Source organism: Pseudophryne corroboree, chromosome 1, assembly GCF_028390025.1.
Source record: "Pseudophryne corroboree isolate aPseCor3 chromosome 1, aPseCor3.hap2, whole genome shotgun sequence".
NCBI classification, from domain to species: domain Eukaryota; kingdom Metazoa; phylum Chordata; class Amphibia; order Anura; family Myobatrachidae; genus Pseudophryne; species Pseudophryne corroboree.
Genome location: NC_086444.1, coordinates 59,031,983 through 59,053,382, shown reverse-complemented (window position 1 = coordinate 59,053,382; position 21,400 = coordinate 59,031,983). Strand labels below are relative to the sequence as shown.

The 21,400-nt window shown below is 45.5% G+C and overlaps 1 protein-coding gene across 4 annotated transcripts in view; it reads left to right on the top strand.

The window, feature by feature from the left end:
* Window positions 1-734, top strand: part of C1H18orf54 (chromosome 1 C18orf54 homolog) — a 60,069-nt gene extending 59,335 nt beyond the window's left edge. For all 4 annotated transcript variants that reach the window (XM_063959963.1, XM_063959973.1, XM_063959944.1 and 1 more), the window contains one exon: window positions 444-734. In XM_063959963.1, the coding sequence (XP_063816033.1) occupies window positions 444-515 (72 nt within the window). In that variant the 3' untranslated portion in view covers window positions 516-734. The remainder of the gene's footprint in view (window positions 1-443) is intronic.
* Window positions 735-21,400: the final 20,666 nt, after the last annotated feature.

The window sequence follows — 21,400 nt, the reverse complement described above, 5'->3', positions numbered from 1 at the left end:
TTGTTTAAATCTAGCATTGTTGTGTAAAATGTAACACTCTTACAGGCCGTTGTTCATTGTTTAAATTAGGGTGGCAAATCCTGGGCCATTTTTCCAATCCCGGGGATCGGGATTGAAAAATTATCAATCCCGGGATAGCCCCGCCCAGTCCACAACTTTAGGCCCGAATCCTGGGATCCCGCTGATCCCGATCCTGTAATTGGCCACCATAGTTTAAATTGATACAAATTTACATTAAATTAATACTCATAATATTGTCCTATCTAAAGTAGAAAATAGTCTTGTTTTCGTCAGTTTTTGGGATTTGTTTTGATTGGTTGTCCTGTTTCTGAAGATATTTACGTCCTATAAATGCTACATTTTTATCTTACTGGTTCTACTGTCAAATTGCTGCCAGCTGTAAAATGTCATCTACTTATCTATATTTGTGTTCTTTATTGCAGAGCTCTCCACCATTTGTCAAGACTCAAAGAGCTGGTAGGAGACCAAAACGTGAAGCCAAATCAGGAAAATAATCAAGAGATAGAAGTTTAGTTTTAATGATGAAAATTTTTTTTTAATCACATTTTTATATTTGTTACAGAGGTTTTAAATATTTTCACAGTGTTTGTGCAAAAGTCCTGAGCTTTAATATTAATGAAATGTATGTATTAATCTTTATATTCATAAATGTATATATATTATGTCAAGTGCCATATTAAACAGTGTTTTACCAGCCCGGATAAAACGGACAATCAATGTTTGTATTGTTTATACTCCGGTTATGTCCAGTTACTCTTGGATTAGCCCACAGTATTCATTTCTGCTGTGGGGTACACTGGGCTCCACAAGGATGGACAATGGGGTGTAGAATAGGATCTTGATCCGAGGCACCAACAGTCTCAAAGCTTTGACTGTTTCCAGAATGCACAGCGCCTCAGTTTTGTAGTTGGTGCTGCAGTAAGCAGGCATTTAACAGAGAGGCTGCTCCAGGCAGCCCTAACAGATTTTTTATGAAGAAAAAAAAAGGGAAGACTTCAAGGGCAGCAGCGGTGGTAAATGTCAGAAGACATTCACTGCTGCAGCTCCAGCTTTCCCCAGCGGCGCTGTACACTCCCGAGCCCTGGTTGCCGGGTAACTACAGCAGGAGGCTCTGGTTTTCTTCACGTCAGGCACACACGAAGGGGGCTCTCCGGGATCGCGTGGCCGTGCTTCGGGAGGTGGTGAGTGGGTTCCGCTTGCGGGACAAGGTCTTTATCGTGATCCGGCGCGGTCAGTGGGAGGCGGGCCGCTCGTGCTGGCGGTGGACACTGTGGCAGTACAGGCGATCCCACTAGATCACCAGGGCATGGGCGCAGGTCAGGTTTTCTCTCTAAACCAGTTTAATAAGAGCCCACAGTACCCGGTGGTTTTGCCAGCAGGGGGATAAGGCTTAGACCTGAAGCCCCAGGGCGCCATTTCCCGCAAATGTTCCCGCCCTTGAGCTGCATATCTGTCTCTCCCTCACTCCCTGTCAGTGTCTGGGCGCCATTATCCCTCAGCTTTACTGTTCCTGGGACTGCTTCGGCAAATCCTCCTGTGTAAAGCCGCCTGGTTGTCAGTGCTGTGACTTTACATGACACTTAAGTATTCTACCTGCCTTTTTAGACAGTGCTAGTTAAGAAAGAGTGCATTTAGTAGTGTTATATCTATTGACTATATAGCTATATAAGCTAGTCCAGTGCAGTATTATTGTTAGTAATAACCTCTGCATTGTACAAACTGTGACTATTTGTGTGTGCATTGATAGCTGAGTGGTGTCCATTTCGTGTCTTTCACTCAACCTGCTATCCCTATATTCTATAACCTGAGGGGGCTTGGTGCGTCAGGTTTTATCTGATATAGGATTTTCACAAAGATATACTTTATTACGTATTTTTCTCTGTGATTTAGTCACCATATCTCTCCTTTCTCTGCTAGTGCTGACTACACTGCGCAGGGGTTTGGGCTAGAGGTATTGTGCTGCTGCCAATTGTACTGTTACCTGATACTGCAAGTTATATCATGTCTGCGTCTGAGGGTAACGGTTCTGGGGCGGAACACACTGCCGGTGTTGCTGAAGCCACAGATTCCTATGAGGGGAATAAAGTAGCTGTGGGCTCTGGTTCTGGGGGCTCCTTGCCCCCCAGTGGGACTGTGGCAACGGAGGCACATAATGACCCACCGTGGGCCGCTTTTTCCATGCTTCTGCATACGCTAGTTCATAAACTAACACCCCCTATGGGACCCCCAATGCCGGTACAACCGTATGTGGTCCCTGCAGCTAACCCGCAGTGGACGGACGATTTATCTGCTCAATTGAAGAAGTTGAACAAGTCCCTGACTACTAAAAAGTCTGGCCATCGCTCGCCTAAGTCCAAGGGGTCCTCTAAGCGAGCGCTTGTCTCCTCACAATCCACTGCTGTCACTGACACCTCGTCTGATGAAGACGGCACTTACACTGACTCCACAGGTTCTGACTCGGATACGGCTCATGGGGAGGGTAGTTCACATGTGGATGTTCCTGATCTATTGGAGGCTATTAAGTTCATTCTACAGATTACGGATGATCCCGAGCCATCCGTCCCTCCTAAGAAACCTGATAGGTTCAAGCGTCAGAAGGTGGTTAAACAAGTTTTACCTCACTCTGATCACCTAGTGGATATATGTCAGGAACCCTGGGAAAACCCGGGTACGAAGTTTGTGCCTCAAAAGAAGATTCTGGCTCGCTATCCCCTTGCGCCAGAGCGGTCTAAGAATTGGGAAACGCCTCCTCCAGTGGATTCGCATGTGGCTAGGATGGTGGTTTCCTCAGCTCTGCCTGTCACTACTGTCATGTCTCTAAAAGAGCCTACGGATAAACGTGTGGAGGGTTGTCTTAAAGCGATTTACACCCTCACGGGTGCTGCACAAAGGCCCACTATTGCAGCAACATCGGCTGCAGAGGCTATTGAAGCATGGGCCTTGGAGTTAGAAGCTGAAATCTCCTCTGACCATGCTAGACAATGCTTGTCATATATTGTCACAGCTTCTCGCTACATTAAAGAGGCGGCTTCTGATGCCAGTATCCTAGCAGCCAAGGCCTCTACTACATCAGTCCTGGCTCGCCGGATATTGTGGCTGAGATCCTTGTCTGTGGATCTGGACTCTAGAAAAACCCTGGAGGTACTCCCTTTCAAGGGAGATATTCTGTTTGGGGAGGACTTAAATAAGATAGTGGCTGACTTGGCTACTGCCAAAACTGCCTGTCTGCCAAGTACCGCTCCTTCTGTGTCGATGGCTAAAGGTACGTCCTTTCGCGCCTTTCGTCCTTCAGGTAAAGCAAAAGGTCAGGCGTACAACAAGCAGGCCCGCACTTCCACACCGGGTAAGCTGAAGCCAAAAAGAGCCTGGACGGCCCGTCAGCCAGCTTCCAAGGCCAATAAGCCTGCTGCATGACGGGGCGGGCCTCCCCCTGGGGGATCCCAGGGTGGGGGGTTGGCTTCTAGGGTATACCCAGGAATGGTTGAAAACTTCAGATGCCTGGGTACGGAAAGTCGTCACTCGAGGTTACGCCGTAGCCTTCAAAACACGGCCCCCTCATCGATTTTGCCAGACTGACGTCCCGTCAGACCAGACAAAGGCAAACACTCTGCATTCAGTGGTACAGACCCTCCTGAATACAGGAGTCGTAGTACAGGTGCCTCTTGCGCAAAGGGGCCGGGGGTACTATTCTCTGCTGTTTCTAGTCCCGAAACCGAATGGTTCCTCCCGGCCCATTCTTAACCTCAATGCATTGAACATGTTTGTGAAGGTTTCCAAGTTCCACATGGAAACCCTTCGCTCTATAGTTCTAGCCTTGGAACCTGGGGACTACATGGTCTCCTTGGACATACAGGATGCTTACCTGCATATTCCTATAGCAGTGTCACATCAGCAGTACAGGAGGTTTGCTATTGGCAACCTCCACTACCTGTTTCGGGTGTTACCTTTTGGTTTAACAACGGCTCCGCGAGTCTTCACCAAAGTAATGGCGGTGATGACGGTGGTACTCCGCCGTCAAGGGGTCAGGATACTGCCGTATCTGGACGACTTGTTAATCCTGGCAAATTCCCCAGAACTTCCCCTACGTCATCTGGATATGACGGTCCGGTTTCTACACGCCCACGGGTGGCTCATCAACTGGAAGAAATCCTCCCTGGTCCCTGCTCAGAGTATGGTGCATCTGGGAGCGCTATTGGACACTCACAACCAGAGGTTGTTCTTGTGTCAGGAGAAGGTCCAGGACAGGACAGGACTTCAGGACAGGATTCGTTGCTTCCTTTCTCGTCCGCAAGTGTCGATACATTCGGCTATGCAGGTGCTGGGCCTCTTGTGTCAGCATTCGACATGGTGGAGTATGCTCAATTCCATTCTCGCCCCCTCCAGAGGCTGATTCTAGCCAAGTGGGACGGCCTGCCTCACCGGATCAGGTCTCAAATGATCTCATTGACTCCGGATGTCCGTCTGTCGCTGCTCTGGTGGCTCCAGGACCAAGAATTGTGCAGGGGCCGTCCCTTCTGGATATCCAACTAGGTCCTGTTAACGACAGATGCCAGTCTAAGAGGTTGGGGCGCGGTGCTGGAGTAACACTCCCTTCAGGGTTGGTGGACTAAGGAGGAATCTCTCCTCTCGATCACAATTCTGGAATTGCGGGCGGTCTTCAATGCATTGAACCTGGCCCAGCATTTAATTCAGAACCGTCCTGTTCAAGTACAGTCGGACAACGCCACCACAGTGGCTTACATAAATCAAGGCGGCACTCGAAGCCGTTTGTCAATGAAGGAAGTCTCACGGATTCTACATTGGGCGGAACGCCATCTACCGGCCATATCGGCAATATTCATTCCGGGAGTCCTGAATTGGGAAGCAGACTTTCTCAGTCGTCAGGACATGCATGCCGGTGAGTGGGGCCTCCATCCAGAAGTGTTTCAACTCCTAGTGGAAAAGTGGGGTCTTCCAGATGTAGATCTGATGGCGTCTCGACACAATCACAAGGTTCCGGTCTTCGGAGCAAGGACAAGGGATCCTCAAGCAGCATTTGTGGATGCGCTGGCGGTGCCGTGGAGGTTTCGGGTGCCGTATGTTTTCCCTCCGGTGTCACTTCTGCCCAGGGTAATTCAGAAGTTCAAGCAAGAAAAAGGAAATCTGCTTCTCATAGCTCCAGCGTGGCCCAGACGGCACTGGTTCTCAGACCTGCAGAGCCTATCGTCAGAGCGTCCAATTCTACTTCCACAACGCCCAGATCTCCTCATTCAGGGCCCGTGTCTACCTGGACGTAGCCCGGCTGTCTTTGACGGCGTGGCTCTTGAAGCTTCTGTGTTGAGGGCTAAGGGTTTTTCTGAAGAGGTCATTAAAACTATGTTGCGGTCTCGGAAATCTGCTTCTGCCCGGATTTACCATAGGGTCTGGTATTCCTACTTTGTTTGGTGCGCATCTAACAATTATGACGCTTCCAAGTTTTGTACAGCCAAACTTTTGGCTATTCTGCAACAGGGCCTGGATTTAGGCCTGCGTCTGGCCACCCTCAAGGTTCATATTTCTGCCTTGTCGGTGTGATTTCAGAGAAAAATTGCGAATTTTCCTGATGTTCATACTTTCACTCAGGGTGTGTTGCGTATCCAACCTCCCTATGTCCCGCCTGTGGTTCCTTGGGACTTGTCGGTGGTTTTGGAGGCGTTGCAGGAGCCTCCGTTTGAACCCCTTGGTTCAGCTGATCTTAAGTGGCTTTCTCTTAAGGTGGTGTTCTTGCTGGCTATTGCCTCTGCTAGAAGAGTGTCTGATTAGGGTGCCCTTTCCTGTAGATCCCCATATCTGATTTTTCACCGTGACCGGGCGGTACTTCGGACTCGTCCCGGTTATTTACCGAAGGTGGTGTCCTCAGTCCACCTTAATCAGGAGATTGTGGCTCCGGCCTTTGTCTCTCCTGATTTGTCTCCCAAAGAGCGGAATTTGGATGTGGTACGGGCTCTCCGTATCTATGTGAAGAGAACTGCTTCTATTCAAAAGTCTGATTCTCTTTGTTTTGTTTGCATTTCACAAACGTGGCTGGCCTGCTCACAAGCAGACCCTGGCCAGGTGTATTAGAATGGTGATTGCACATGCTTATGTGAAGGCTGGTCTGTCTGCTCCTGCTCACATTGCGGCCCATTCTATTCGGTCAGTTGGACCTTCTTGGGCGGCCCAACGTGCTGCGACCCTTGACCAATTGTGCAAAGCGGCTACGTGGTCCTCCGGGAACACGTTCATTAGGTTCTATGCCTTCGATACTGCCGCTTCCCAGGATGCTGGGTTCTTGTGCCCGCTACAGTGCGTCCCCTCCCATAAGGAACTGCTTTAGAACATCCCCATTGTCCATCCTTGTGGAGCCCAGTGTACCCCGCAGCAGAAAACGAGTTTTATGGTAAGAACTTACCGTTGTTAAAACTCTTTTTGCAAGGTACACTGGGCTCCACAAGGCGCCCACCCTGACGCACGTAGCTTCTTCGGGTTGGTATGGCATTAGCTGCTGACACTTCTCTTGTCGTGAGAATGTGGTGTATGTGGCTACTAACCGTTGTCGTCTCTTTTACTGCTACTGCATTGAGCTGGTTAACTAAAAACTGAGCTCCTGTGCAGGGAGGCGGGGTGTTATAGAGGAGGCGGCGCAGTGCATTCTGGGAACAGTCAAAGCTTTGAGCCTGTTGGTGCCTCGGCTCAAGATCCTACTCTACACCCCATTGTCCATCCTTGTGGAGCCCAGTGTACCTCGCAGAAAGAGTTTTAACAATGGTAAGTTCTTACCATAAAACTCGTTTTTCAGGCTCGTCATGTCTGTCATTAAAAAGAACCATAAAGGGAAAATCCGTACCCTTCCAATATAGAATAGGGGACCTCTAAGCCTGGTTTCTGCACTGTCAAATATACAGTAAACCCATTACAGTGTATGGAGTATGTTGGAATATGGAAAGCTATTACGATCAAGTTCTGTAAATTACTGTGTATGCAGTTATATTACAAACTACACAGATGCACACAGTATAAGTGTAATAACTAGAGAGAGCATTATAAAAGCATCTAAAAAAACTTCATATCTCAGCCTAACACTAATTTTTCTCATATGTCCTAGGGGATGCTGGGGATGCTTCAAGAACCATGGGGTATAGACGGGATCTGCAGGAGACATGGGCACTTTAAGACTTTAAATGGGTGTGAACTGGCTCCTCCCTCTATGCCCCTCCTCCAGACTCCAGTTAGATTCTGTGCCCAGTGAGACTGGATGCACACTGAGGAGCTCTTCAGAGTTTCTCAGAAAAATACTTTGTTAGGTTTATTATTTTCAGGGAGAACTGCTGGCAACAGGCTCCCTGCATCATGGGACTCCGGGGAGAGAAGCAGACCTACTTCTGTGAGTTTCAATGCTCTGCTTCTTAGGCTACTGGACACCATTAGCTCCAGAGGGTCTGATCGCTAGGTACGCCTAGATGCTCGTTCCCGGAGCCGCGCCGTCACCCCCTTGCAGAGCCAGAAGTCAGAAGACGGGTGAGTAAAAGAAGATCAGAAGACTTCAGTGTCTTTGATGTACCCCGCAGCGCGCCATGCTCCCACACACACAGTGGCACTACAGGGCGCAGAAATACACTGCTCAAAAAAATAAAGGGAACACTTAAATAACACATCCTAGATCTGAATGAATGAAATATTCTTATTTCTCTGACGTCCTAAGTGGATGCTGGGACTCCGTAAGGACCATGGGGATTAGCGGCTCCGCAGGAGACTGGGCACAACTAAAGAAAGCTTTAGGACTACCTGGTGTGCACTGGCTCCTCCCACTAAGACCCTCCTCCAGACCTCAGTTAGATTCTTGTGCCCGGCTGAGCTGGATGCACACTAGGGGCTCTCCTGAGCTCCTAGAAAGAAAGTATATTTTAGGTTTTTTATTTTACAGTGAGATCTGCTGGCAACAGACTCACTGCAGCGAGGGACTAAGGGGAGAAGAAGCGAACCTACCTAACTGGTGGTAGCTTGGGCTTCTTAGGCTACTGGACACCATTAGCTCCAGAGGGATCGACCGCATGGAACCGGCCATTGATGTTCGGTCCCGGAGCTGCGCCGCCGGCCCCCTTACAGAGCCAGAAGCAAGAAGTGTTCCGGAAAATCGGCGGCAGAAGACTTCAGTCTTCACCAAGGTAGTGCACAGCACTGCAGCTGTGCGCCATTGCTCCTCATGCACACCTCACACTCCGGTCACTGATGGGTGCAAGGCGCTGGGGGGGGCGCCCTGAGCAGCAATATAAACACCTTGCCTGGCAAAATAATCACAATATATAGCCCCAGAGGCTATATATGTGATAAATACCCCTGCCAGAATCCATAAAAAAGCGGGAGAAAAGTCAGTGAAAAAGGGGCGGAGCTATCTCCCTCAGCACACTGGCGCCATTTTCTCTTCACAGTGCAGCTGGAAGACAGCTCCCCAGGCTCTCCCCTGTAGTTTTCAGGCTCAAAGGGTTAAAAAGAGAGGGGGGGCACTAAATTTAGGCGCAATATTGTTTATATAAGCAGCTATTGGGGGAAAAATCACTCAGTTATAGTGTTAATCCCTGCATTATATAGCGCTCTGGTGTGTGCTGGCATACTCTCTCTCTCTGTCTCCCCAAAGGACTTTGTGGGGTCCTGTCCTCAGTCAGAGCATTCCCTGTGTGTGTGCTGTGTGTCGGTACGGCTGTGTCGACATGTGGGATGAGGAAGGTTACGTGGAGGTGGAGCAGAGGCCGATAAATGGGATGTCGCCCCCTGTGGGGCCGACACCAGAGTGGATGGATAGGTGGAAGGTATTAACCGACAATGTCAACTCCTTACATAGAAGGAATAAAAAGCACAAGGTACCAGCGCTGGCTGTAAGAATTATATAAGGACGGTTTGCTGAATAAAATGTCAGTTTATTAAACCATTTAAAAAGACAGGTGTAAAATCCCGTTATTAATCTAAATAACACTTAAAATATATAGTATAATAATTCCCCCTGGGTATAATCACTTTTACATCCACTCTCCTCTGGGACAAGTATAGATTTTGTACGGCTAGGACAGTCTCCAGGTAGCATTCACTGTAGCAGCAGATAATTACCGGTTTCCACAGAAGAGATGTTTGATGGCATCAGCTTTAGGAAGAGTCCATTGCTAGCTGTTTATGTGGATCCGGTTCTTTATCCTTGTGGAATGGATTCCCAGTGATAGGAGCAAAGTCCAAATAAGTGCCGAGAGTGTCAGAGTCCCAATGTGTCGTGGAGTGGTGCCCAGGTGGGGTAAAAGGCTCAACGCGTTTCGCTGGCAACAAGGTGATCCAGCTTCCTCAGGAGCATAAATACACTGTATATTGGGTCTCTATTTATACCCTGCTTCATGAGTTGATCAACAACACCTGTCTGGTGCTTAATTAGAAAATGCAGCAAACCGTCACAAAATATAACTTTAATAATATCCTTATTTACACAAAGATCTGCTCTTATATACAGAGCAAATCCCACCTCAAAACGAGTATTTATACTTAACTTATACATGAAATTAGATTTGAATGAAACCGGTCACGTGACATGAGAGAACACGTGATCGGGAATCTAAACAATCCCATTGGTCCAGTATAACATGTGATCTTAGTCACATGATCAGAGACTCAGTCATCCCCTTCTCAGAAGGTACTGTTCATAGTTTCTATGCTCAGAAGGATCTTTTTGGTGCACGTGACCCCGAGTCTCCGATCACGTGACTGTCTAATCATTGGTTCACAGTAGTCACATGATTTCAGTGACGTCATAGGAGGAAAATCCCCTTCATAGAAGGTACTAGCTGGTCTTTTCGATACCTGTGATTTAGTTACATATCTCACAAATAGCATGACTATAGTTAACAAAGGAGATACATTGTATACAAGTCAGATAGGGAGAGATATAAGTATATATAGAGAGGAAAAACGTATTGGGCCTATTATATAATATATTTGTCAGGTTTTTCTCGCAATTCACTCGGTCCAGGACGTTTCTTATTTACAACTAACCACTATAGCTATTAGTACATATAAACAGGATTTCTTTATATATTTCTCAATACATTATGTGTTACAGATAAAGAAAACAAATAGAACACAGAGATATGGGAGGAGACCGATTTAATAAACTCTGTCGGAGGGAAGTCTTCTGGATGTTAAAGTTTAACTCTTTACATCCAGATGGACTGAATGAAGCAATTGAATTAAATTCGGTCCTCTAGTTGGAGGTTTATGCTTACCCCTGTTCTAGAACTCTTGTTCCAACACCTTCCATCTCCTCTCTTTATGCACACCATCAGAATTTATAGGTTCTATAGGCTCTATAGGTTTTCTTGGGAGAATCTAAAAACTTAAATCTAAAAACTTAAATTTACATACAGCCGTTTGATGAAATAAAATGGGTTAAAATCCCATTTTTGAGATGACTGTCAGTACAAATGATGTTTTTTATTTATTTATATATTTTTATTTTATTTATCTATCTAATTGCCCGATTGGTGATATCAACTCCTGTTTTGGAGATTATATACACGTGTATACGTTTATTTAATACTAAATAATAAATCCCTTACGAAAACGTGTACTATAAAGGTTCAATTAACAACCGAGTACCTTCACATGTAACCAGTGGTTTAAATTATTTAAATTATCTGTGGGTACACCTATTTAGGTGTGTATATTATGTCTCAATGTGCAGGTGTGTATGTACATGCAGTCATGTGTGTATATATACATATATATGTGTATATTAGTAGAAATCAAATCTTATAGAATTATAATCACATTTTAAAATGTGCTTCACATTCATTATTCATTTTTTCATTTTTTTTATTTTCATATCTCTGTGTTCTATTTGTTTTCTTTATCTGTAACACATAATGTATTGAGAAATATATAAAGAAATCTTGTTTATATGTACTAATAGCTATAGTGGTTAGTTGTAAATAAGAAACGTCCTGGACCGAGTGAATTGCGAGAAAAACCTGACAAATATATTATATAATAGGCCCAATACGTTTTTCCTCTCTATATATACTTATATCTCTCCCTATCTGACTTGTATACAATGTATCTCCTTTGTTAACTATAGTCATGCTATTTGTGAGATATGTAACTAAATCACAGGTATCGAAAAGACCAGCTAGTACCCTCTATGAAGGGGATTTTCCTCCTATGACGTCACTGAAATCATGTGACTACTGTGAACCAATGATTAGACAGTCACGTGATCGGAGACTCGGGGTCACGTGCACCAAAAAGATCCTTCTGAGCATAGAAACTATGAACAGTACCTTCTGAGAAGGGGATGACTGAGTCTCTGATCATGTGACTAAGATCACATGTTATACTGGACCAATGGGATTGTTTAGATTCCCGATCACGTGTTCTCTCATGTCACGTGACCGGTTTCATTCAAATCTAATTTCATGTATAAGTTAAGTATAAATACTCGTTTTGAGGTGGGATTTGCTCTGTATATAAGAGCAGATCTTTGTGTAAATAAGGATATTATTAAAGTTATATTTTGTGACGGTTTGCTGCATTTTCTAATTAAGCACCAGACAGGTGTTGTTGATCAACTCATGAAGCAGGGTATAAATAGAGACCCAATATACAGTGTATTTATGCTCCTGAGGAAGCTGGATCACCTTGTTGCCAGCGAAACGCGTTGAGCCTTTTACCCCACCTGGGCACCACTCCACGACACATTGGGACTCTGACACTCTCGGCACTTATTTGGACTTTGCTCCTATCACTGGGAATCCATTCCACAAGGATAAAGAACCGGATCCACATAAACAGCTAGCAATGGACTCTTCCTAAAGCTGATGCCATCAAACATCTCTTCTGTGGAAACCGGTAATTATCTGCTGCTACAGTGAATGCTACCTGGAGACTGTCCTAGCCGTACAAAATCTATACTTGTCCCAGAGGAGAGTGGATGTAAAAGTGATTATACCCAGGGGGAATTATTATACTATATATTTTAAGTGTTATTTAGATTAATAACGGGATTTTACACCTGTCTTTTTAAATGGTTTAATAAATTGACATTTTATTCAGCAAACCGTCCTTATATAATTCTTACAGCCAGCGCTGGTACCTTGTGCTTTTTATTCCAATATATTCTGGGATTTGACCATCCCCATACCAGCTGCTGCTGGCTGCGCACTTACACATCTTTTTACTTTTCTATATTGTTTGGTCCGTAAGTGCTGCAGCCATGAGCTGTTTCTCTAATGTTAAAGAACGTAATGATAGAAGACAATCCTATTGGTCCGATTTAGGGAACTCTAATGTTAAATCAGCTGTACCTGATAAACCAGATTTGATCAGAGATTTCAATAGATTAGAAAATCTTCTTAAAACTGAATCCAAAAATTGGTTGGACAGTGTTAACTTACAACAGTATGTAAATAAGAAAATGATCCCCAGAGGTCTTCGACTTTTCAAATCATCTATTTTTCATGATAATCCTAATTATCAGAAAGAATGGGACCAATTATTAGATAATTGTTCCCTGGAACTAATGAAACTGATTATCAGGTACAGGAATGATAAGGTATCTTTGATTGAAAAGGAGATTGAAGAACTTAATAGAACTATGGATAAATATAAAAATGATGAACAGTTTGAAAGGAAAGATAGAGCTGTAAATGAGAGAGTCATAAAATTTGAGCAGAGTCTCATGGAGACAAAACAGAAAAAGTTCAAACGTGATCTGTATGATTACGAGAATGATTCAGTACGTACGTATAGACAGAAACAAAAATCCACAGAAAATCCCACTCAATATAAACAAAATACTTACTGGGGTACTTATAGAACACAAAGACGAGATCAATATACTTCTAGACAACGAGATTTTATAAATCACAATAGATTCCAGCCATTAATGGATATACAAGATAGTGATATAGATTCACCATTAAGATCAAATGTGAATAGATATAGGAATCCTAGATCAGAGATGGGGAAAGGTAGTGAAAGACAAACCCCTAGAACCACTGAGAACTATGAACAAAAGGGTGCTTTTTTAGGAGCACGACCAAAAACCTATGTCAGGTGGATAACAGACACCGAACAACGAGGCACTCCCAAAAGAAACAGAGATCTAAGCACAGAGGATGCAGAGGAGGAGGAGGGAGGTCGCAAAAATCCAAGGAGGTTCTAATCAATCCAATATCTAGATCCAAACCCACCGTTTTTAATTTATCAGATAAAGTATTGTCGAAATCAGAACTTTCCTTATTAGAAAAGGGACTCAAATTTTCACCAACAAGCGGTCCCAATATTTTTGACCTTTATGTGGACCTTAATAGGTATTTCTCTAACGTCCTAAGTGGATGCTGGGGACTCCGTCAGGACCATGGGGAATAGCGGCTCCGCAGGAGACAGGGCACAAAAATAAAGCTTTAGGATTAGGTGGTGTGTACTGGCTCCTCCCCCTATGACCCTCCTCCAAGCCTCAGTTAGGTTTTTGTGCCCGTCCGAGCAGGGTGCAATCTAGGTGGCTCTCCTAAAGAGCTGCTTAGAAAAAGTTTTTAGGTTTTTTATTTTCAGTGAGTCCTGCTGGCAACAGGCTCACTGCATCGAGGGACTTAGGGGAGAGAATTTCAACTCACCTGCGTGCAGGATGGATTGGATTCTTAGGCTACTGGACCCCATTAGCTCCAGAGGGAGTCGGAACACAGGTCTCACCCTGGGGTTCGTCCCGGAGCCGCGCCGCCGACCCCCCTTACAGATGCTGAAGATTGAAGGTCCGGAAACAGGCGGCAGAAGGCTCTTCAGTCTTCATGAAGGTAGCGCACAGCACTGCAGCTGTGCGCCATTGTTGTCACACACTTCACACCAAGCGGTCACGGAGGGTGCAGGGCGCTGCTGGGGGCGCCCTGGGCAGCAATATTGAATACCTTTATGGCAAAAGAATACATCACATATAGCCATTGAGGCTATATGTATGTATTTAACCCATGCCAGTTATCTAAAACTACGGGAGAAAAGCCCGCCGAAATAGGGGGCGGGGCTTATTCTCCTCAGCACACAGCGCCATTTTCCTGCTCAGCTCCGCTGTGAGGAAGGCTCCCAGGACTCTCCCCTGCACTGCACTACAGAAACAGGGTAAAACAGAGAGGGGGGGCACTTTTTTGGCGATATTTTGATATATTTAAGCTGCTATAAAGAACAACACTTATATAAGGTTGTTCCCATATATATTATAGCGCTTGGGTGTGTGCTGGCAAACTCTCCCTCTGTCTCCCCAAAGGGCTAGTGGGGTCCTGTCTTCGATAAGAGCATTCCCTGTGTGTCTGCTGTGTGTCGGTACGTGTGTGTCGACATGTATGAGGACGATGTTGGTGTGGAGGCAGAGCAATTGCCGATAATGGTGATGTCACCCCCCAGGGAGTCGACACCGGAATGGATGGCTTTGTTTATGGAATTACGTGATAATGTCAGCACATTACAAAAATCAGTTGACGACATGAGACGGCCGGCAAACCAGTTAGTACCTGCCCAGGCGTCTCAGACACCGTCAGGGGCTGTAAAGCGCCCTTTACCTCAGTCGGTCGACACAGACACTGAATCTAGTGTCGACGGTGATGAAACAAACGTATTTTCAAGTAGGGCCACACGTTATATGATCACGGCAATGAAGGAGGCTTTGCATATCTCTGATACTGCAAGTACCACAAAAAGGGGTATTATGTGGGGGGTGAAAAAACTACCTGTAGTTTTTCCTGAATCAGAGGAATTAAATGATGTATGTGATGAAGCGTGGGTTAACCCAGATAGAAAAATGCTAATTTCAAAAAAGTTATTAGCATTATACCCTTTCCCGCCAGAGGTTAGGGCGCGCTGGGAAACACCCCCTAGGGTGGATAAGGCGCTCACACGCTTATCAAAACAAGTGGCGTTACCGTCTCCTGATACGGCCGCCCTCAGGGATCCAGCTGATAGGAGACTGGAAACTACCCTAAAAAGTATATACACACATACTGGTGTTATACTGCGACCAGCCATCGCCTCAGCCTGGATGTGCAGTGCTGGGGTCGTCTGGTTGGATTCCCTGACTGAAAATATTGATACCCTGGATAGGGACAGTATTTTATTGACTATAGAGCAATTAAAGGATGCTTTCCTTTATATGCGAGATGCTCAGAGAGATATTTGCACTCTGGCATCGAGAGTAAATGCGATGTCCATATCTGCCAGAAGGAGTTTATGGACGCGACAGTGGTCAGGTGATGCGGATTCCAAACGACATATGGAAGTATTGCCGTATAAAGGGGAGGAATTATTTGGCGTCGGTCTATCGGATCTGGTGGCCACGGCAACTGCCGGAAAATCCACCTTTTTACCTCAGACCCCCTCCCAACAGAAAAAGACACCGTCTTTTCAGCTGCAGTCCTTTCGGTCCTATAAGAACAAGCGGACAAAAGGACAGTCATATCTGCCTCGGGGCAGAGGAAGGGGTAAGAGAGGGCAGCAAGCAGCCCCTGCCCAGGAACAGAAGCCCTCCCAGGGTTCTGCAAAGCCCTCAGCATGACGCTGGGGCCTTACAAGCGGACTCAGGAGCGGTGGGGGGTCGACTCAAGAATTTCAGCGCACAGTGGGCTTGCTCACAGGTGGACCCCTGGATTCTGCAGGTAGTATCTCAGGGTTACAGGTTGGAATTCGAGAAGTCTCCCCCTCGCCGGTTCCTAAAGTCTGCTTTGCCAACATCTCCCTCAGACAGGGCGACGGTATTGGAAGCCATTCACAAGCTGTTTTCTCAGCAGGTGATAGTCAAGGTACCCCTCCTACAACAGGGAAAGGGGTATTACTCCACGCTATTTGTGGTACCGAAGCCGGACGGCTCGGTAAGACCTATTCTAAATCTGAAATCTTTGAACCTGTACATACAAAAATTCAAGTTCAAGATGGAGTCACTCAGAGCAGTGATAGCGAATCTGGAAGAAGGGGACTTTATGGTGTCCCTGGACATAAAGGATGCTTACCTACATGTCCCAATTTGCCCTTCACATCAAGGGTACCTCAGGTTCGTGGTGCAAAACTGTCATTATCAGTTTCAGACGCTGCCGTTTGGATTGTCCACGGCACCTCGGGTCTTTACCAAGGTAATGGCCGAAATGATGATTCTTCTGCGAAGAAGAGGCGTATTAATTATCCCTTACTTGGACGATCTCCTGATAAGGGCAAGGTCCAGAGAACAGCTGGAGGACGGAGTAGCACTAACCCAACTAGTGCTGCAACAACACGGGTGGATTCTGAATTTTCCAAAATCTCAGTTGACCCCGACGACACGTCTGCTGTTCCTGGGAATGATTCTGGACACGGTTCAGAAAAAGGTGTTTCTTCCGGAGGAGAAAGCCAGGGAGTTATCCGAACTTGTCAGGAACCTCCTAAAACCAGGGAAAGTGTCTGTGCATCAATGCACAAGAGTCCTGGGAAAGATGGTGGCTTCTTACGAAGCGATTCCATTCGGCAGATTCCACGCACGAACTTTTCAGTGGGATCTGCTGGACAAATGGTCCGGATCGCATCTGCAGATGCATCAGCGGATAACCTTATCGCCACGGACAAGGGTGTCTCTTCTGTGGTGGTTGCAGAGTGCTCATCTGTTAGAGGGCCGCAGATTCGGCATACAGGACTGGGTCCTGGTGACCACGGATGCCAGTCTGAGAGGCTGGGGAGCGGTCACACAGGGAAGAAACATCCAGGGAGTATGGTCAAGCCTGGAGATGTCTCTTCACATAAATATACTGGAGCTAAGAGCGATTTACAATGCTCTAAGTCTGGCAAAACCCCTGCTTCAGGGTCAGCCGGTGTTGATCCAGTCGGACAACATCACGGCAGTCGCCCACGTAAACAGACAGGGCGGCACAAGAAGCAGGACAGCAATGGCAGAAGCTGCAAGGATTCTTCGCTGGGCGGAAGATCATGTGATAGCACTGTCAGCAGTATTCATTCCGGGAGTGGACAACTGGGAAGCAGACTTCCTCAGCAGACACGATCTACACCCGGGAGAGTGGGGACTTCATCCAGAAGTCTTCCACATGATTGTGAACCGTTGGGAAAAACCAATGGTGGATATGATGGCGTCCCGCCTCAACAAAAAACTGGACAGGTATTGCGCCAGGTCAAGAGACCCTCAGGCAATAGCTGTGGACGCTCTGGTAACACCGTGGGTGTTCCAGTCAGTGTATGTGTTCCCTCCTCTGCCTCTCATACCAAAGGTACTGAGAATTATACGGCAAAAGGGAGTAAGAACGATACTAGTGGCTCCGGATTGGCCAAGAAGAACTTGGTACCCGGAACTTCAAGAGATGCTCACGGAGGATCCGTGGCCTCTACCTCTAAGACCGGACCTGCTTCAGCAGGGACCGTGTCTATTCCAAGACTTACCGCGGCTGCGTTTGACGGCATGGCGGTTGAACGCCGAATTCTAAGGGAAAAAGGCATTCCGGAAGAGGTCATTCCTACACTGGTAAAAGCCAGGAAGGAGGTGACTGCACAACATTATCACCGCATTTGGAGAAAATATGTTGCGTGGTGTGAGGCCAGGAAGGCCCCCACGGAGGAATTTCAACTGGGTCGATTCCTACATTTCCTGCAAACAGGATTGTCTATGGGCCTCAAATTGGGGTCCATTAAGGTTCAAATTTCGGCCCTGTCGATTTTCTTCCAGAAAGAATTGGCTTCAGTTCCTGAAGTCCAGACTTTTGTAAAAGGAGTACTACATATACAGCCCCCGGTTGTGCCCCCAGTGGCACCGTGGGATCTAAATGTAGTCTTGGATTTTCTCAAATCCCATTGGTTTGAGCCGCTCAAATCGGTGGAGTTGAAGTATCTTACATGGAAAGTAACCATGCTACTGGCCCTGGCTTCAGCCAGGAGAGTATCAGAATTGGCGGTTTTATCATATAAGAGCCCATATCTGATTTTCCATACGGACAGGGCAGAACTGCGGACACGTCCTCATTTTCTGCCTAAGGTGGTGTCAGCGTTTCACCTGAACCAGCCTATTGTGGTGCCTGCGGCTACTAACGATTTGGAGGATTCCAAGTTGTTGGACGTGGTCCGGGCATTGAAAATACATATTTCAAGAACGGCGGGAGTCAGAAAGTCTGACTCACTGTTTATATTGTATGCACCCAACAAGATGGGTGCTCCTGCTTCTAAGCAGACGATTGCTCGTTGGATTTGTAGCACAATTCAACTTGCACATTCTGTGGCAGGCTTGCCACAACCTAAATCTGTCAAGGCCCATTCCACAAGGAAAGTGGGCTCATCCTGGGCGGCTGCCCGGGGGGTCTCGGCATTACAACTCTGCCGAGCTGCTACTTGGTCAGGGGCAAACACATTTGCAAAATTCTACAAATTTGATACCCTGGCTGAGGAGGACCTTGAGTTCTCTCATTCGGTGCTGCAGAGTCATCCGCACTCTCCCGCCCGTTTGGGAGCTTTGGTATAATCCCCATGGTCCTGACGGAGTCCCCAGCATCCACTTAGGACGTTAGAGAAAATAAGAATTTACTTACCGATAATTCTATTTCTCGTAGTCCGTAGTGGATGCTGGGCGCCCATCCCAAGTGCGGATTGTCTGCAATACTTGTACATAGTTATTGTTACAAACAAATTCGGGTTGTTATTGTTGTGAGCCGTCTGTTCAGAGGCTCCTACGTTTGTCATACTGTTAACTGGGTTCAGATCACAAGTTATACGGTGTGATTGGTGTGGCTGGTATGAGTCTTACCCGGGATTCAATATCCTTCCTTATTGTGTACGCTCGTCCGGGCACAGTATCCTAACTGAGGCTTGGAGGAGGGTCATAGGGGGAGGAGCCAGTACACACCACCTAATCCTAAAGCTTTATTTTTGTGCCCTGTCTCCTGCGGAGCCGCTATTCCCCATGGTCCTGACGGAGTCCCCAGCATCCACTACGGACTACGAGAAATAGAATTATCGGTAAGTAAATTCTTATTATTCGTACCCTTTGCAGAAAAAGGTATTTTGCCAAATAAGTTTAACACTTAAGAAAGATGAATCGATACCCATTATCTTGGATAGTTCTGATTATCCTCTACTCACAACATTAGAAGAACTATGGGAGGAGAACCATGTACCCACTGATTCAGGAGGGAATGAGATAAAAACTTTATGATATAAAAAAAGAGGAGTCAAAATTTAAAGTAAAGTCGGAATTTTTTCCCATTTCGGCTAAGAGTAGTTGTATAGAATCATTTTATAAGATCACACTGGAAGACTTCAAAGAACTAGTGGGACAAAATGATTCCAGATTCTCATCTAAATCTGCATCAAACCTTACCAGACAGGAGAAACGAGCTATTAAAGAATTAACACAAGACACATCTATAACAATTAAAGAGGCAGATAAAGGTGGAGGCCTAGTTATTATGAATACGTCTTATTATTTGCAGGAATCCTTGAGTCAGCTAGAAAACAAACAATTTTATACCACTCTCACTCAAGATCCCACTTTAAAATTTACACAGGAGCTTAAGATCTTATTAGATCATGGTCTTGGTCTGGGGGTCATATCCAGAGAAGAATTACGATTCCTATTCCCACACTTCCCCACCACTCCCACTTTTTATTTTCTTCCCAAGATACACAAGTCTTTCACTGCACCTCCTGGCCGTCCCATCATCTCTGGGATCAATTCCCTCACTTCCAATTTTTCCTTTTACATCGATTCTTTTCTTCAACCACATGTCACGTCATTAAAATCACACCTATCAGACACAAAAGATTTTCTAAACAAAGTACAGAACATCCAGTGGAAGGATACATATGCGTTCCTGACACTGGATGTACAAGCACTATACACCAATATCCCTCACAATCTGGGCGTCAAAGTCATCTCTAAATTACTCAATAGGACTTCTACACTTGATAAACAACACCAGGATTTCCTTACACAATGTATCACCTTTATTTTGTCACATAACTATTTTATCTTCAATCACAAATATTATTTACAGCTCACCGGCACCGCCATGGGGACCAGGTTCGCTCCCAGTTATGCTAATTTATACATGGGTGACCTTGAGGACACCCATGTGTGGTGCACTGACTGGGTAGCGAACCTGGTTTTCTATGGTCGGTATATAGACGACCTATTTATCATTTGGGATGGGGATTCCATTTCTGCCTCCTCTTTTGTCACCAGTCTCCAATCCAATTCACATAATCTCACTTTCACTCACTCCTATGATAGGAGCCGTATGAATTTCCTGGATGTGACCCTCCAGATCAAAGACAATCAAATAACCACATCTAATTTTGTCAAACCAGTTAACACAAACTCATACCTACATTATAGAAGTGCCCACCACACACCTTGGAAAGATAACATACCCAAGGGACAACTAATGCGTCTGAGACGCAATTGTTCCGATATAGAGACGTTCAAAATACAAGCTGATGAACTTCTGGAATCTTTTAGAAATAGAGACTACCCCACCAAATCTTTTGAAAAAGGCTTTAGAAGAGGTCCTAGACATGAACAGACAAGACCTGTTACGTCCCTCCTCCTCAAATAAGATGGAAAAATATGACAGAAAAGAGAGAGAGATGGCCTTTATCTGCAAATATAATAACTGTGCGAAAGAGATCAAAACAATAATTGAAAGAAATTATAGAGTATTGAAACATGACAACATTCTTGGGAACCTTCTGCCAAATAAACCACAAGTGATTTATAGGAAAAATAGGGCTTTAAATACTATACTGGCTCCTAGTTTTTTCAAAATCCCAATAGTAGAGAAAAATAAAAACGACTCAAATTGGTTGACCAAGAAACCTTCGGGTTTCCATAGGTGCGGCAAAAGTGGATGCACAATGTGTCAACATATGGAACGTAAAACTACCTTTATTCTCATTCCATCTTCTAATGAAAAATACCAGTTGAGATCCTTTTTAAATTGTAATTCAAAATTCGTGATATACTTGTTGACATGTGGATGCGGTTTAAATTATGTGGGACGAACCACAAGACCATTACACACGCGATTTATGGAACACCGACGGAATATAATACGCAAATACATGGCTCACAGTGTATCACGACATTATTACAATGAACATAATAACAATCCTGCTTGTCTCTCGGTAATATGTCTTGAACATATTGCCCCTACGGATAGGGGAGGAGACCGATTTAATAAACTCTGTCGGAGGGAAGTCTTCTGGATGTTAAAGTTTAACTCTTTACATCCAGATGGACTGAATGAAGCAATTGAATTAAATTCGGTCCTCTAGTTGGAGGTTTATGCTTACCCCTGTTCTAGAACTCTTGTTCCAACACCTTCCATCTCCTCTCTTTATGCACACCATC